Source organism: Coenobita brevimanus, chromosome 70 (assembly GCF_032717465.1).
Source record: "Coenobita brevimanus isolate Jiangsu-jjx chromosome 70, ASM3271746v2, whole genome shotgun sequence".
NCBI classification, from domain to species: Eukaryota; Metazoa; Arthropoda; class Malacostraca; order Decapoda; family Coenobitidae; genus Coenobita; species Coenobita brevimanus.
The window spans coordinates 12320627-12339466 of NC_137023.1; the positions used below are offsets into that span (position 1 = coordinate 12320627).

Below are 18840 nucleotides of genomic sequence, written 5' to 3' on the forward strand. Positions count from 1 at the left end.
AGATTGCCTGGGGTAAAAAATTGGGACTTTTCTGGATGTTTCGCATGTCGCCTAAATTTCCATGAAGGATTAAAGTTACAGCCACCAAACCTGGTGGATTTATAGACTGTGGTGACCAAAGATGACATGCACAATATCAGTGACCTTGAACTCCGGGTTCCTTTACAGTTTGGCTTCTAGTAGGCGATGGACCTGGGAAGTTTTTCCTTATGAAAATTGTCCTTGGACAGTTTTATGTTATTATTATTATTATTATTGTTGCTGTTGTTGTTGTTGTAATAATTGTTGTTGTTGCTGTAATAATAATAATAATAGTAATAATGATAATAATAATAATAATTATCATAATTATACTGCGAAGTTATTTCTTTGCTCGTTTCTCAAGGATGAAAATACCTTATTCTTACAGTATTTTTTGTGCCGAATCTAAATATGTTTGTTTAGTTCAGCTATCAATTAAGGTTTTTGAACAACATGCAATTTAATTTTTAAGAACCCATATACTTGCATATGAATATCTGATAAAAAAAGACAAACTTGTAATTTAAATAGTAGTTTTGTTTGATTTTCTGTGATACTTTGCCTCAGGAATATCTCTCTTAAGAGTCGAACAATAGTCAGCCAGCAAAATGGGGCTCCAGTTACTAGCCAACACTTTTCCATGTTGGAAATGTCTCAGTAAAAACACTCACCGTTTTTATCATTCCCCTCACCCAGGTTTTCAGGTAAAAAGTCCAAGTAAAAGTCCAAGAAATAAATCTTTAATGAAATCTTGCACCCCATTGCTTGGTAAGACATAAGATGGTCACCCACTGTTTCAGGATTTTTTTGACATTGTAATTTCCCCTCCTCCCTCCCCCCAAAAAAAAAAAGTTTGTGCACACACTTTTGAAGCTACGCCATGCTGATTTCTCATCTTCATTCAGCCCTCATTCAGAATCTCTCATTTCTTAACCTTTCTTCGATCTGAGGGCCTACAAAAAATCTTTCATCTTGGCATCACTGATCTAGGTAAACTTATTTTTTAAAGTATGTGAATCCAGATTGCATTTTAACATTTTTTTTTTATAAGTCGAAACTTCATGTGCAAAATGAGGAAGGTACACTTTCTCAGGGTTAGGCAGTGGACTGTTCACTACATTTTTATTGTTTGGAACAAGTAGGGTACGTTTGGGCCAATCCTTCTAAGTGTAGTATTTTTTTCTTGTCCCTACTGTCCTACTCACATAATAAAAGCATCGGTACTTCTGTGTAACCTAGCTGCAACCCTAGCAAAGATGCAATGACATTTAGATCTCCACAGATGTTCCACTTATATTTACTGAACTTTTCCTAAAAGAAGCTTCATGTTGTTTAATGACTCTTTCATCTTTGCAGAACGTGCAATAGGTACAAAAGGAAATTTATTTCTCTTATGAAGAAGTATCTCTTTGGAAGTGACTTAAGAGGAGTCAGTGAACAAGCGCCACTTGTCCACATTGTGTTAATGAACAAAAGCCCCCATGACTTAATCAACACAGTTCAAAACACAAGTCCATCCTCTTGATAGAAGCATTCTTTGAAATCGTGATGGCCGCTGCGAAAAAAAAAAAAAAACTTTAGTATCGCACTGCGGTAGATGCAGACCCTTTAATATTGAGCCTAAAAGTTTAGCCTGCTTCGTAGATGAATCCAAGTAACGAAAAAGGTTATTCAGATCTCCTTGAGACAGTAATTGTGGTTTATTGGAAGAACAGGTACCGTAACCTGGACTACTGACTAAGAAATGTCTTCATCTTTTTCTTCATGATATGCTTCAGCTATGTTTGACTCCTTATCACTTTAAGTCACATACTCAGGAGGCTTGGTACTGGAAGTTCAGAACTGTGTGAAACTGGGCTCATTGCAGATGGTAAATTAGGATATTTCACTAAGCCCTTTGTTTTTGAAGTAATCCCTTCTGTAATTACAGGGAGGAAATATGAAATGGCATCATAAGAAAACTAAGTCTGATAGGAAAAATGTAATTTCAAATTTGAATTCAGCATGAAAAAGTATAGTTAACCATCAATACCTATCTATCTATTGCCAGATACCTTAATTCCGTAAGGGGTCACCACAGACAAATCACTTCCATGTTGACCTGTCTGCGCCCTTTCACTCCCCCCCCCTCCCCCCGGCTCACACTCCTCTCTCCCACATACCTCTTGACTCCATCTCCCCATCTCATTCTCGGCCTCCCTCTCGCTCTCCCCTCCTCCACCTCACTCACATACACTCTCCTCATTAGTCTCTCGCTGTCCATCCTCTCCACATGGCCAAACCACCTCAGTGTATTTCTCCTAACACTTTCTATCACATCCACATCCACACCACAACGCTACTTCACTACCTCATTTGTCAGTCTGTCTCTCCATGTAATTCCACATGCCCCTCTCAAATAACTCATTTCCACTGCTCTCACCCTTGATTTGTGCACTTCCTGCAAGGTCCAAGCTTCACTTCCATACGTTAGTGTTGGTATCACAATACTGTCATGCAACGGCTTTTTTCCTTCATGCTCACTTTCCCATTTCTTATCACTGCTTTCAAAGAACCAGCCACCTTTCTTCCTTGTTGTACCCTTTCATCCTCCAAATTTCCTTTCTTATTCATTACTCTACCCAAGTACTTAAACGCACTCACATTTTCCATTTTCCCATCATCCAACCTCACTGTGCATTGAGTGACTTCATTTCCCTCGAAGACAATGTCTTTACACATCCCTACATTCACCTCTAGATTTCCGTTTCTTACAGACACTCCCAAACTCATTCATCAAGCCTTGCAGTTCCTCTTCATCTTTACTTAACAATACGGTATCATCAGCAAATAGCTGTACAGGAAGTTTCCAAACGCTGCCCTCTCTCGTTAAGGCCATTCCAACATCCATTACCATACCTTGTATCTCATGTATATATAACCCCATCCATATACAGACTGACCAAGCATGGAGAGATGATACATCCCTCTTTCAATCTAACATTCAGACAGAAAAATCCACTCAGTTCATCGTCCACACGCTCTACATTCTCAGCACCCTATAACATACTGTTCACAGCATTTAACAATTATATAATTATGTTCTTAATATTGTCCACATTCTTTATATATCCATTCTGCCATATTCTTTCTCCAAATCCATGAAGGCCACATACAACTTCTTTCCCTTCCCTAGAAAATTTCTCACAAAATACCCTTGGGACATACTTGTTGCTGACCAGTGTTATTATTCAGTCCGCCCGCAGTTCAGTACAGAAGAGATGTATGTGATCGTCTGCGTTTATTTATTCATTTGTTTTCTTAAATAATTTGTGATTTCGTGCATCGATTAACTCTTGAAACAACGAACGGATTATCTTTAAACTTTGCACAGGTTTTGAGTATGTGGAACTGAAGAAGTGATTCGATTTTATTGAAAATCTGCCAGGGTTAAGGGTGGGAGTGGGGGACCAGAAAATTTGGGTCCAATGATAAAGATAGGGAGCAAATTTTTCAAAGTGCCATAGGAGGCACACTCTGAGATACAGACACATGGCTTAATCACTAATAGGAAGTCATATATGGGGATTTTATTGGCACCAATACATTTGACCTTCGGCGACCTTGAGAGGTCAAAGTCAAGGACACACATTTTGACTGCTGAAATCAGCCAAACAGTGATAGATAGGCACGTGGTTATTATTTATAGCTAATGGGAAGTCGTATATGGAGATTCTGTTGGCACCATAAGATGTGACCTTGAATGACCTTGAAAGGACAAACCCAAGGTCGATCAAATTTTAAAGGTTTGAATTTAAAAAACTGCCCTTTCTTTAGGCAATAGTGCTATTATCAAGTCTTAAAACTTCATTTAATCCAATTTCCTTTCCCCCTAAGTGACCTTGACCCTAGTTCAGCCGGTGTGTTCGGGGTGTTGTGATCTCAAGTCGCTTTGCTCTAGTATGTAGTTCAGGGTGTTGTGATTTCAGGTCGCTTTGCTCTAGTATGTAGTTGATTTTTAATGGAAGGGAAACTACAAGATTATTATTTTATACCGTATAGAAAATGAAAATGCAATGGTGGCATGGAACCCAAAGTTATAAGAACAAAGTGGGAGGCAAAACCCGGGTAACTCTCTCGCTTTCATATTTTTTGAACCGCAACAACTGCCACTATAGTGTAAACAATGTTTATTTATTACTCTGCAAAAAAGTTCACGGAATATGGTATATCTGTTATTGCATACAACATTTCATAAAATCTTATTGGTAATAAAATAATAAATCTAAGGAATGGGATTCATATATGATGTGCCTTGATCTAGTTCCGAGGGTTTTTGGTACTGTCGGCCGTTTGCTTAAACACAAATGGAGACGCCGTACATTGGCCCCTACTTTATGCACTAATGAAAGCAAAGGCAAGACCTCAGTTTTTACATGGTATGCTAAGAGAGCATTAAAGGAAAGGAGGCACTTGATAGCCCTGCATGACCATTACCACATGCACAGCGCTTCCGTGGGAATCATCGTGACTATTCCTTGTCAAGACGATGTCCATCAGCAACTAATGAAAACGATTTTCCCTTTTTTTTTTTTTTTTACATTACCACTTGTTTTTAAGTATACATTATATACTCTTACAATACTAAACTTTTCAAGTAATTCTTATGTTCTAAATATGATATAATACCTAGCAAAGAAGATATAAGAATTAGTCAATCATCTCCTCAATAGCCCCCAGCATCAGATGACACTGCAATACCTGTGCCGATGACAACGAATAAAAAGAGCTATAAAAAACTGCTACCAATCATGGGAAGGGAACGAAAGTCACTGGTATCTTTACTTGGCCCTACTCGACCATCCCAACCACACAGGCGGTCACTTAATCTCGGATATTTTCGCCTATATGTTTACATGTTAAGGGCACATGTGACACAGCTTTATGAATTCTTCCACGAATCAGCGAATCGCAGGACGTTTGTAGCATGTTAAAATACACATTGTCAGGTGTGCCAACCGATTCTCATCACATCTGTCAGAAAAAGAAATCGATTTTAGAACTCCGAAAAAATGGTCCCAGGGCCGGCCAGAGGAGCACACAAATTTCTGAAGGACTACCATTGTAGGGTTAAGGGGACGTAGGACTACTTCTTAAAAAAAAATAATAATCTATCTTTCAACTGATTTAATAACTTTATAAAGGTGTAGAGAAGTGTCATTTTGGGTATGAAGAGGACTCATAAATAAACAAGGAAGATATGATTAGAAAAGGGACAGGTAAGGTTACTTTCGCATAAGTTTGGTTAGGTTAAAATACAATTGGTTAGGTAAGATTACTATAAGTAAGGCTGGGTTAAGTTACAAAAATTTATTTTAGGTTTGGGTAAATGGGCATTGATAAAGGTAATTCCACTCAATAATGGTGTTCTAAGATTGCGTCCGCGTGTCTTCGCGGACAAATTAGGATAAGTTTGGTTAGGTTAGCATAAAATGGTTAAGTTAGCCTAAAATAGGTTAGGTAAGGTTATGATAAATAAGGCTGGGGTGTGAAGAAGATTTAGGTTTCGATAAATCGACACTAATAACAATAATTCACCCAAAAATGGCGTTCTAAGATGGCAACTGTCTGTCTTCGTGCACAGGTTTGGGTAAGTTTGGTTAGGTAAGCATAACATTGGTTAGGTTAGCCTAAAATAGGTTAGGTAAGGTTACGATACATAAGAGTGGGTTAGGTTACGAAAATTTAGGTTATGTTTTGATTAACAGGCCTTGATAAAGGTAACTTCTATCAGAACTGGCCTTCTAAAATGGCGTCCGTCTGTCTTTGCGCACTGGTAAAAAAAAAAAAAATGCTATTTAAAACCTTTTAGATGAAATAAAAAACAGCGAAACTTGAAAACGCAATTAGAAAATACATGATGAATTCCATGAAGAGCCAAAGTAAGGAAAACAAATATACAAAAAAAGTGGTCCTGTGCCTTCTTAAGGATAACCAGGAGTTATGGACTGAATGCTGCTGGTAAATATTTAATATCGGTATTAGAAAAAAAAAATGTATAGTTTGCAGTGCCTGAGATTAAAACACTAAGATGGTCTCATGCTGTCACGAAGCTTCATAGTTCGGCCTATGTGCTAAGAACAGTAACTTTCACGTTATAATCGTATATGTGATTTTAACATGTACAGTATACCGGTATTATTACCTATAGCACTGACTGAACGTCGGATATTCAGTTAATCACATGGATTATATATAAAAGGGGTTCAAACATGTATATTTAAGGATCTCACCATACTTAACTACAGTAAAGAAATTATAGTGCGTGTTACCAGATGTCACCACTAACGCAAATAAAGGACCGAACTTGCCCCTGACCCATTACTCTTTAAGTTAGACCCGTCGGGTTTTAATACTAAATTATAGTTCATTTGCATTGTTTATTAGAATATTATAATACTTTTTAAATAAATAAGTTACATTATTCTATGTTTTCTGCAGATACAGGGCTACTTTGTTACGGATCATTAAATAAAGGGTTTGTGGAAGCCATAGCATGCTGCCCGTTACAAGTTTTGGAACTACTACAAACAGAAGGAAATCTTTCCAAACTTAATCTTTTAGCATACCCTCTAGATATGGGGACCTTAGGAAAGGCCCTACATCAGCTTCAAGCATACAATCATGTACTATACCAATATTTTCATGCATGCAATGAAATGCATTTTCTACATATGGCTGCTGACATAAATAACTTTTGTTTGCATCTCTGTCTCTTTGTCAATCTTTTTTTTTTTTTTCTGTCTTTGTCTTTATTTCTGTTCGTCTGTCTGTCAGTCTGTCTGTCTCTTAGTTCTTAATATATCCTACACACAGAAGCTACGACACAAATACACAGTCAAACGGCAAAGTATTGTGCGAAGAGTCAGTGAGAGAGAGATGGTCGTATTTTTGTGGGCTTGTGAAGTTTCCTAGCCATATTTTTCGAGCGATTTATCTTCATAATTTCGTGTCTAACTCCGTGACACCACTCTCTCTCTCTCTCTCTCTCTCTCTCTCTCTCTCTCTCTCTGTATGTGTGTGTGTGTGTGTGTGTGTGTGTGTGTGGGTGTGTGGGTGTGTGTGTTGGTGGGTGGATGGTAGGGTGAGGCCGCACAGGATCCACGAACTTCATTTAGTGCCATTTACAAGCGATTGTTCGTTGAGTAACAGGCTCGATGGTCTGTTGCAACGCAGGGAACCATACGCTATACTTGTTAACCACATAATCAGTTGGATGTCCAATGGTCTAGTGAATTAAGGTGCTTTAGATGGATGTAGTCCATAAGGAATTGCCTCCAAGGCATGGCTGTTGTTTATTGCTCTCCATACATCTCAGGGATTGCACGACTGGTCACTCTCGTCTTAAACGTCAGGAAGAGTAGCCTATCACCTGCCTCTATGCTTCTACAGAGACATAAAATGATTATGACTGCGTTTATTTTTTCTTACTACTTGGCGAGTATAGTTTGTTTAGGGAGGACTTTTTACGATTTAGGACCAGTATTCAATACCTCGTCACTATTAATGGTTATTCTGAAGATATATAAAACATCATCCCGTCGAAGAGGTTGACGTATTGCACCATTTGTGGAAATAAAATGGGAAACAAGAGAGCAATCAAAAACGCATATTGCCTGAAAAATGCACAGCAGGTATTTTTTGGGGGAACAGGGGAAAGAATAACTGTGGCCATCAGTGGAATGTTGTACAATGCCCCAGTAGTTGGAACACACACACCCCAGAGAGAGAGAGAGAGAGAGAGAGAGAGAGAGAGAGAGAGAGAGAGAGAGAGAGAGACTCAAACAAATATCTTTTCAGGCTCAAATCAAATATTCATTTTACTTCGACTGATTTATCGTTTATTTCGCTTTTCTTTCTTCTACTTCCCTAATTTTGCTTTTCCGTTTCCGGGTACTACCAGCCTCATTTACGAGAAAGGCATTTGGCTAGATTCGATGATGATGATGATGATGATGATCGTCACTGTACAAATGCCGAACTTATAACTGTGTGAGTAATAAAAAAAAAATTGCCAAATTGTACTATTTTTCACCCTTCAGTCGCAGAGTAATTATCAAGGTGTTAGCAGTGATATTTACTTTGCCCGCGTATGCAGAGATTCCATTAATTGCTTTAAATTTCATTGTCTTAGATATTTTCCACTTACCTTTTAATTTGAAGTACACTACTACAAAATATTTTATTATTTGTAACATGAATGCCAATATGCCGCATTATTGTTGGATATATTTGCATCTGTATTTTCATTGCAAAGGCAGGTAATCATTCTGAAGAGAGCCAAACTGTTGTATCTTCTCAGTAGAGATAATTATAGTGCGAGGATGGGATTATTCTGTATAATTAATATTGTTTTGCCATTTTATCATTTCATTTCTGTCACACCTACACGAAGGGAAAAAATATCCTTAAAGAAGGACCAAACCGTTACATCCTGAAATATTTCCTCTTTGCTTTTCCTCTAGCAAATAATCCTCTTTTCTTTTCTCCTTCAATTATTTCCTTCCTCTCCATCTATCATCCTTCATTTCTTATCTTCGCCTAACATTCGTTTAATGTTCATGTAACCATCTCCTCCCCCTTCTCTGCGCTTCCACTACAGGAGCGGAAAGAAGACAAGTGTCAACCGTCCCCCTGCAAACACGGTGGAGTCTGTTCTGAAATCTCGAGGGACCCCGGCTATCACTGCCTCTGTGCCAACACAGGATACCATGGCCGCACCTGTCACAAGAGTACGTACGCATATCTGGGTGTATGTGCATGTGAGAGAGAGAGAGAGAGAGAGAGAGAGAGAGACTGTCGCAAATGGTCTGCATATACAAGTGTCCGACAAATGTGATCCGAGATGCGCATCTTTGAGTGTCGTCTTTTCAAGTCCCGTCTTCGGGCAGAGGATGTCTTATTAGGTGTCGGAATATTCATTGGAAGTGTCCAGTCAGTCAGTCATTGTATAGGGATAATTGCATGCAAGGTGCTTTACTCGAGACTAGTTCCACATGGTGTTTATAATTTGCGATTCCCTATACGGTCCCTCATTTATTTAGTACTTCTGATCTTACTTAATTTGATGTCGGTCATCGCCAGATAATTTATTCACCTCACGAATGGCGTCCTTAAGTTGCACTGGTGCGCTGTGACGCTGGGGGATGAGCTAATCATGTGTAGTAACAAAGTTACTCCTGCTCTGGCTGTTGAGACTGGTCAAGTTTCCTTGCGTTGTACATCATGTGCATACTACTGGAAAATATCTTTCCTGGTCTCATTTTTTGAAACCACAAAACTCCAAGTCTAATATTGATATAGTTACTCATTGCATTTTAGGTTCACATAGGTCTCTTTTCAGAATATTGATTCCTTTACCTCAGTTTCGTTAGGATTCTTTCCGACCCTTCCTGGACTACAGAGATTTGTGAACCAGTATTTTGTGCATCTCGTCTGCATGTCGACTGGAGCCTGAAATTTTTGAAGGCTTGAATGGTGAACAAATGATTGTCTGGTCCATTTCACTCTTCATTCAGCTGATATTACTTTTGTTTTTTCTTGTGCTTCCCTTTATATGTATTTTGCATTGTATCTACACCACAAAATAGGAAAAAAAGTTATGATGATGGTACTGATAACAGTAATACTGATTAATGGTGTAATCATGTTGCCCTTAATGATCATGAATATAGAGACGACATTTTATTATCATTTTCTGAATTCTGTTGATATTATATAATTTCTTATTTCAGTAGATCCCTTTTCTACGTGTAATAAACTACTGTAACAAGCCATTTTTTTTTTATTCTTATTACAGGATGTCCGACGCCAGAGGAGTTCAGTAAAGCGGGTGGTGAGGCAAGATACCCCATCGAGTGTATGGTCATTTAGCCGGGCCGCATCTTCTTACCACCACATCCCACACCTCACCACCACCACCCAAACCCATCCTTAGCTCATTCATAATGTAGACATGGGGTCCCGGTTTTTCATACTTCTTTCAAAATATACTAGTTTAGATGACCGTCTTGTAGTGTAGGGATTAGCCTCTTCCGTACGACGACGCCTGTTTTACTTGTATTATATCTTGCTGCCACCAAATACTTGTATTAAGCTTAAAGATTTCTCTAAATTGAGGGATAATATTTCGCATTTATTAACCCCACACCTCCAGGGGACTCTTCTTAACGTTTGCTGATGAGGATTGACTTGTAGTTAACAATAATAAGATTGTTAAAAATATTTATAATGAAAAATGTTATCCCTTGATCTCTACGATGAATAAAAGAAATTGGTTGGTTGGCAGAGGACTAGGGACTGAGACTTCTGTGTTTTTGCGTACTGCTGTTTCGATGTCAGGATGTAACGAGTATTTTTCTTTTTCTTTCCTTCTTTTTCTTTTTTTTAAAATCATGTGTAACGCTGCCAGAGTCGTATAATAATCTCCCATGCCTACCCCTTCCTCTGATGTTTTATCCATCTTAGACATATCAAACTGTGCGGGAAAGATATAGCTTTCCCTAAAACTTTTCATTACTGACAGATTCTCCCAAACTGAAGAAACTCGTATGCTGGTAAAAGAATTAAATAATAAAAACGTCATGGGTGAGCAAGGATTAAATGATCTGAAGTATGGAAAGGTAGTCACGGGTCCCGCTACTCCCTGGCGCCTCCTAGGAAAAGAAAAAAAAAAAGGAGGGTGGTAAGTGGGAAATGGCCGTTACCTTTTAGTAAGAGAAAATGCAATGTCAAAATGAGATAATACTAGAATGTAAATGATTTGGTTGACTTTATATCTGATGAAAAAACACGTTATTTAAATATTCCACTTATTAATGAGAGAGAGAGAGAGAGAGAGAGAGAGAGAGAGAGAGAGAGAGAGAGAGAGAGAGAGAGAGAGAGAGAGAGAGAGAGAGAGAGAGAGAGTTAAAAACCCTTACTGAAGTCTATGACTGAAATATTTGGATTTGTGGCTGGACGTTTATCTCTCTCAGGACGATGATGTAGTATATACAGTCTTTTATTCTTGTAAGATCTTATACAGCTAATGCTTTGCTTCTTAGAGAGGTTAGAAATTATATCGACAAGCTGTTATGCTACGAGAGGTCTTTCCAAGGCTAAAAGATCTCATCTGGCAGTAGCAAAGGACTGAATACATAATAAACCATAAGAGTAGCCTAAAGGAGCTTATGTAAGCTTACCTTAAGAACACACCTGGGGGTCTCATATAATTTAACCGATAACAGAAGCCTTAAATATTTACCGCTGCCAACGAAATTGGACGAGGCTAAGTATTCGCCGATGTTTGTATGTCTGTTTGTCCAGACGATATCTCCAAAAGTCCTCAATGAATTTCAATGAAAATTGGTGGGAGGGTGGGCCATGGGTCAAGAAAGAAATGATTAAGTTTGGGGGCGAATTCGGATCCGGATTCTATGTAAAATGTTTCCAAAAATTCCCAATGATTTTCAGTAAAATTTTGTGGAAGAGAGGACCATGGGTCAAGGAGCAATTGAATAAATTTTGAGGCGGATCCAGATCCTATGTATTCCACACAGTATCTCTACGGGTCCGGATCCGGATCCTTTTTAATGGGATTGACGGAGGTATGCGCTCTCTGAATGCTTTCTATTTGTATATTTAATCATATATTTTCAAATTCTTTGGTACTATTACTTGTACATAACCCTCATGACAGTAACGTTTTGTACGTCTGATGATGATCTGTGTTATATTGTCTGGTCACTACAACAATCAATTTTAATGTTCTAAGGAAAGACGTATGCTAATGAAAGGGTTGAAAGAAAACTGCTGAAAGAAAACTATTGTATATTAATCCTTTTACTATGAACGTTCCTTAAAGGTCCTACTGAAGGGGTTTCAAGGTAGTAAAAGTTAGTGCTTTGTTACAGACAGAATCCAACCCTGATTATGTGACTCTAGTAATTTAGCCCCCTCGAGGATTTGTGTGTGTGTGTGTGTGTGTGTGTGTGTGTGTGTGTGTGTGTGTGTGTGTGTGTGTGTGTGTGCGTTCTTGCGGAGGGAGGTTAATACTGGCTACTTTGGAATACTTAAATATAGCTTAAGAACTATTCCTCTTACTAAAGGGATTTACGACGACAGATGAAATTCCATGACAACGATAGGTCTCTCAAACAAAACAGAATATAATTTAACAGTGATTAACAAATAAGATGCCATGGTACTCCAAAAGTGGTCATATATATTGTTGAAAAACTGACCACCATGTTAGAAAAAAATAAATAGGTACAGTATATATATATATATATATATATATATATATATATATATATATATATATATATATATATATATATATATATATATATATATATATATATATAATATCTATCTGTCTATCTGTATATAGATAGATAGATAATGCCAGACGCCTTAATCCCGTAAGAGGTAGCCAGAAACAAATCGCCTCCATGTCGCTCTCTCCCCCTCCGTTTCATTGCCCTTCCGCCAGCTTTCACATCCCTCTCTCATATACCTCTCCATTCCTCCAATTCATTCTCGGCCTCCCGCTCCCTCTCTCCCCTCCACCTCACATACACTCTCCTCGTTAGTCTCTCGCTCTCCATCCTCTGCACATGGGCAAATCTCCTCGATGTAATTCTCCTAAAGCTTTTTATTACATCCATATCCACATCACGCTCTTTCGCTTCCTTAATTGTCAGTCTGTCCCTCCATGTGACTCGAGATGCTCCTACCAAATAATTTCCACTGCCCTCTCTCTTGACCTGTGTCCCTCGACAAGGTCACTTCCATATGTTTGAATTGGTATCGCTATACTATCATGCGGGGACTTTTTGACTTCCATGCTCACTTTCCTATTTCTTATCACTGCTTTCAGAGAACCAGCAACCTTTCTTCCTTGTTGTACCCTTTCAAGCACTTCATCCTCCAGTCATCCATCCTTACTTATCACACTTCCCAAGTACTTAAACACACTCACGTTTTCCATTTTATCATCCAGTCCCATTGTTCATTCAGTAACTTAATTTCTCTCGAAGACCATAACTTTACTCTTCTCTCCAGTCACCTTTAGATAACGTTTCTTACACACTCTCCGAAACTCATTCACCAAACCTTGGGGTTCCCCTTCGTCTTCACTTAACAATACAGTAACTTTTTATTTTTTTTTGTAACAACAGAGGAAGGAAAAGCAAATAAATAAAAAAAATAATAACCCATACACCAGATTACTGGCGTCCTCTAGTCATAAAATATCTGTAACAGTTGGACTTGAACAGCTGACAACAACAGCAAACAACAATAGAGGAAGTTTCCAAATGTTGCCCTCTCTCATTAGGGCCGCTCCAACATCCACTGCCCTACCTTGTACCTCTTTTATAACCCCATCCATGTACAGACTGAACAACCACGGAGACATGACACATCCCTGATTCAATCCAACATTCAGACAGAAAAACTCACTCAGTTCACTATCTACACCCACTGCAGCCCTAGCACCCTCATACATAGTTTTCAGTAACTTCCCATTTACTCCATATATTCTAGTATTTTCCACATTCCTTGTCTACTCACTCGGTCAAATGCTTTCTCTTGATCCATGAAGGCTTCATACACCTTCTTTCCCCTCCCTAGAGACTTTTCCACTAAAGACCTAAGGATGAATATCTGATCTACATGACCTCTTCCCTTCCTAAAACCTCCTTATTCTTCTCCACATAATTCCTCTGATATTTCCCTAATTCTGTCAATAAGGATCCTACCAAATACCTTTCCTATTACATGAAGAAGAGAAAGGCTTCTATGATTACCACACACTTCTTTTTCCCTTTTCCTTTGTACAAGGGAATAATTATACCTGACTTCCAATCCTTCGGGACTCCACCTTCCTCTCAGGCCAATATGCCCATCTTCCATATTTATTTTACTACTATCTCTCACCCATGCTTCATGATTTCACCACACGCTTCATCGATTCCTGGGGCTTTCCCCACTTTGACTTTCGTCATTGCTTCCACTACTTCCATCCTACTGATCTCTTCCTCTCTTCTCACCACCCTCCTTCCAGCCATTCCCCAGCCACTTATATACTCGCTTTACTCTCATTCTCTATGTTTATCAGTTCGCTACAGTGTTCTCTCAGTCAGCTAGCCTTTTCTGTCAATCTACCATTTTATCTTTAACTCCCTTCTAACTTCTTTATCACCCACCCACACAAGACACCATCACAAGGCTTCAAAAAGTAAACAGTGGGAATAAAACAAAATAAGTACAAAGGAAGTGGGAAACTGGAAGGCTTTTGAAACAATACTTAATCATTCCAGAGACCTCCCTCTGCACTACAAAATAGTTAACACTATCACAAACAAGCACTTCCAAAACTCACGCTGCCATCATCTCTAACACCCAACATATCTTTCTACAAATGAAAGGGCAGAAGTTCTCGTAACCCACTAGGCAAACGTAAGATATTTAACATCAACATTCTGAAAAGAAAAAAGCCCCCAACATAGAGAGTTCTTGCCACTCGACTATATTGCAACCTCCATCACTTCAGAACAGACACGAAAAAGCTACATAAGCACAGGGTCGGATGGCATCAGCAACCTACACCTGAAACATTTAGGAATACAAGGCATCCTACCCTTGAGAACGAGTACTAGTGAGTATTTGGAAACATGGAACAACCATCAGCATACTTAAACCAAACAAAAACCCTACACTCCCTTCTTCGTATAGACCCATAACATTACTCAGCACACTATCCAAAATAAATGAATGTCTAATTCTCAATAAAGTCACTCCCCTTGTCTCCCTTGGTCCTTCACAACACGGACTCAGAGCATTACACTCTACAAGCACTTTATTGACTAATCTCAAACAGAAAGCATCAGCAGTCATGAACTCTGTGAAATCCGCACAACGCTTTCTCACAACCATAGGTATTGTAATGCCTTCAGTGTTTTCACTCAGTGCCAACTGTTCACATCAAGATATACGACACAAACATGAAACGTGGAGAACAACACTGAACGCTGTCTTGCCAGCTCATTGTCTAGTAGGCAAGTTCATGTAACATTCCTTGGCATATCATAACGAACACAAAATTTCCCTGAGTTCCACAGGGCTCTGTTCTCTCAATCACGCTCTTCAGTCTCTTAATGCATGATATTCCCACACCCTATCCAAATGCAAACGTTGTCCCACATGCAGAAGATTATCACCATTACAACCACAAACTCCTTTGCAGACATAGCCTTCACACTGCAACAAGACTGCCTAAAAACACTGCCGGCTTGGATCAAGGACGACAGCCTGACAGTTGCTCCATTCAGATCCACCACCACACTCATCACCAGCATTAAAAATGATAACATGTATTCTCCCCACATAAGAGTCAACAAAGTAAGTGTGCGACATACCCTCTCCACTAAGAGTTATATATGATACCGGACTCACCTTCAAGGACCGTGTACAAGACATAAGGAGGCCTTGCACCCCCAGACTCAGTAACCCAGGACAACTAAAGGGCCAGACTTTGGTTAACAAAAGGAAAGACCCTCCTTACTCATTGCATTAGATCAGTGATGTATGCCTCCCTGGGATGGCCTCCCATCCTATCTGATACCATCTACAACACCTTGCAAACCATGCAGAACGGCTCCCTACGCATCACCTGGGGCTGCACCATAACCATTGGCACAGCTCACATTCGGGAACCAAAGTCCTCCCTGTTGGAGACTAACCTGATATGACGGGCACATTAATCTATCCAGCAGCCTGTGGGATTACATATCACCTCTGTCACCGCATGACAGACACATAACACATGTAAGTACTTAAAACGATCACCACACAAACATTATCAAACCCTCTACAGCAGTATCCCACCTCCAGACATTCCTACACTAGCAATGAAGAAAAGCTTTCATTCTTCTTTCACACACAGGGCAATACAACACCTTGATCATACCAAGATACTAGGAGCCCCCCTTCCCTACATCCACCCATCAGAGATGTCCTTAACTCCCCAGAGTCCAGGGATGTCGCACTTTGGAACTGGTGCGAAGGGTACTTCATGTATCGCCCTTTGCCTATCAGCTCATAGTGGCAAAGCTCATAGGCCCCTACCTTAGGGTTCCCTTCTTATATGAGATTTTAAAGTGACCGAGAACGCCACCTCTGGGTGGCACAATGTTTTAGATTGATAAAATGAGATTACTGAATTCTCTTGGCTAGGTTTAGAGCAGGATATTGCCCACTCCTTAGTTACCAGCTTAAATTTGAGTTGGGTGGAATCACAGATGACACGTGCCCAGCTTGCATAATATGCCCACTCAGCATAACACACACAATGGAACACTGCACAACACATGCCACACTAAGATGCAGATACAACATCAACGGAGCCGGAAGCCTATGGGTCAACCCCATGGGAGCGATGCATTACCTACAGTTGACGGGTATGCTCAGTCGGACAGACCAGAGTTGAGCAACAACAACAACAATAACTATAACAAGCTCTGATTAGGTTTTGGGTACTATAAAACAACTCATTACATGTGTAACATAGTGGCCGATAGTTCTAGTACACCAATGAGGTTACGATACATATTAAGCGTCAGGCCCATTTTACTACAGAGGATTTGTACAGGAAGGTCTCATTGCTGTTTGATAGGGCTTTGACATAGTAAAAAGTAGCTAATAAGTGTAATGTGTCATTGTTGTTAATAGTTATGTTAAACAATCTGGCTTCCAAAGTTATTTTATTGAAACCATTCCATTTATTATTAATTGCCATTTTCATTTAAGTTGGTTCTAGCACAGACTATGAATAAAGAACAGAGTGAATTGGTTTTGTCGTGGTCATTAAGTAGAACACATGTCTTGGGTTTCAAATTGAGCATATGAAATGAGAGTGCACCCTTTGTGATAATCTGACAAGAGCTCATTAGATGCTGATATAGTTTAGAGAGAGGGTAAAGAAACAGTACATTGCAGTTTTGCAGTATCGCTGCGCATATTCAGTTTTCATTTTTGCCGTATTTATACAGGCAGTCATACCCAGTGTGTGTCCCAGACTGTGTCGCTCCGTCACTCACTTATTCAATCTCAAGTGTGTTTTGAAAGATGAAATATGTCAAGATGGATACATAGAGTTTTGTGAGTGTCTCACATATCAGACGTGTGTTGAGGGATGGAGGGTACCGATGCTGTTTAGTGTGCATCTAGGGCATGTCTGTGGTGTGTTTGAGGTGTATTTGGTGCCCATCTGTGGTGTGTGTTGAGGTGCATTTGGTGCTCATCTGTGGTGTGTCTTGTGTGTGTGTCAGAGGGGTATATCCACAGACGAAGAACATCTTTCGGGACATGCAGCACTGATGAGGTAGATACGGTTAGGATCGGTGGGGCTATCAAATGTCTTCTTTGTCTTAATAAAAGTTTTGTTCCCAAATTTCCAAACATGTGAAACACTACTTTACACCTTTTCATCATAAACGGTTCATTGAGCAATATATCAGTTTCTGGTTTGGAAGGGAAAACGAACATCGCAGTTCATAGTGTCGATGCATGTGTTCAGCAGTATTATACAGGTCTGGTTTTCTCAGTGCATGAAGCAAAGCTGTGACCCCTTTAATCATTATTGTTTGGTTTGGCAAGAGCTCTTTAGGTTGTAACACTAGCAAAGGTGTAAAAAAAATATGCAGTTTTACAGTTCCATGATGCATGTTTTGCTCTTGTGTTCTGTATCTTGTTCTGAATGCATGAAACGAGATTTCAGCCCACATGGTCATTACAAGTTCGTTTATCATTTCTTCATTAAGTTTTGACAAAGTTTTGAGAAAGAAGTAGATTGATCTATTGACCACAACCGCACCATATTGGTCTTGGATTCTGTACTTCTAAGCACATGAGAGAATCCTCCCATTTATCATGGCTGGTTAGTCTGCCAAGAGCTCATTTGAATCTAATACAAATTCAGGACAGTATAAACCAATTCTTGACCTTGAATGTCGTAACGGGCCAGTGTTCTTTGACTGTGTGTGCACGAAGGTATGGCCGTGAAAACAACTCTAGAATTTGGGTGTCAGTGTAACGGGCAAGTGTTAACCCTGGAACTTTCATTGTACTGAAGTCTATTATAACCTACACACACACAAAAAAAAAAAAAAAATAAATAAATAAATCGCCTAAATATAACAAGAAAAGGCTGACAGATGTTCTGTGTGCCGGAATTGTTGCTAATGACCGTTCTCTACATCAGAAAGAGAGGCGTCTGAACTGTAACAAGACAAAATAATGAAGTAAATGTTTCTTGTAGTCTGAAATGGTTCTAGGGGAATTTTTTTTTTTTTTTCCAAAGAGAATGGACACCATTCCCAGAATAAATTAAACTCAGTGACTGTAGAAAGAAAATGACAGAAAATGACAGAAGAGGCCTCGTCCCTTGTGCAAATGACTGGCTGTGGATGACTACATGTAGCCTAAGTGATGGATGATGATGGTACACCTCTTCCATTATAATCATATTTCATAATATTTAGTCTTATATACGTCAGTGCTAACTTCATACCACTATCAAATATAAATTTATGAGCCTACGTCATAAGAAAGCATATGGTACAGCATATTGGAGGTGAAGAACTTCTGCGCCTGCGGCCTTAAGAGTTTCACCCAACCATACCTAAGCACTTAGGTTGGGGAGCTATATTCTTTTTTTTTTTTTTTTTCCTCCAGTGAAACAAATAAACTAGTGCCATAGAGACGGCATTTTGGTGAAATTTTATTCACCCAGTC

At 39.2% G+C, this 18840-nt stretch overlaps 1 protein-coding gene across 1 annotated transcript in view; it reads left to right on the plus strand.

The window, feature by feature from the left end:
- LOC145406370 (uncharacterized) overlaps nt 1-9979 on the plus strand; it is a 71534-nt gene extending 61555 nt beyond the window's left edge. Inside the window, exons 3-4 of the mRNA XM_080277535.1 lie at nt 8663-8792; nt 9860-9979. Of these exons, the coding sequence (XP_080133661.1) occupies nt 8663-8792; nt 9860-9933 (204 nt within the window). The 3' untranslated portion in view covers nt 9934-9979. The remainder of the gene's footprint in view (nt 1-8662; nt 8793-9859) is intronic.
- Nucleotides 9980-18840: the final 8861 nt, after the last annotated feature.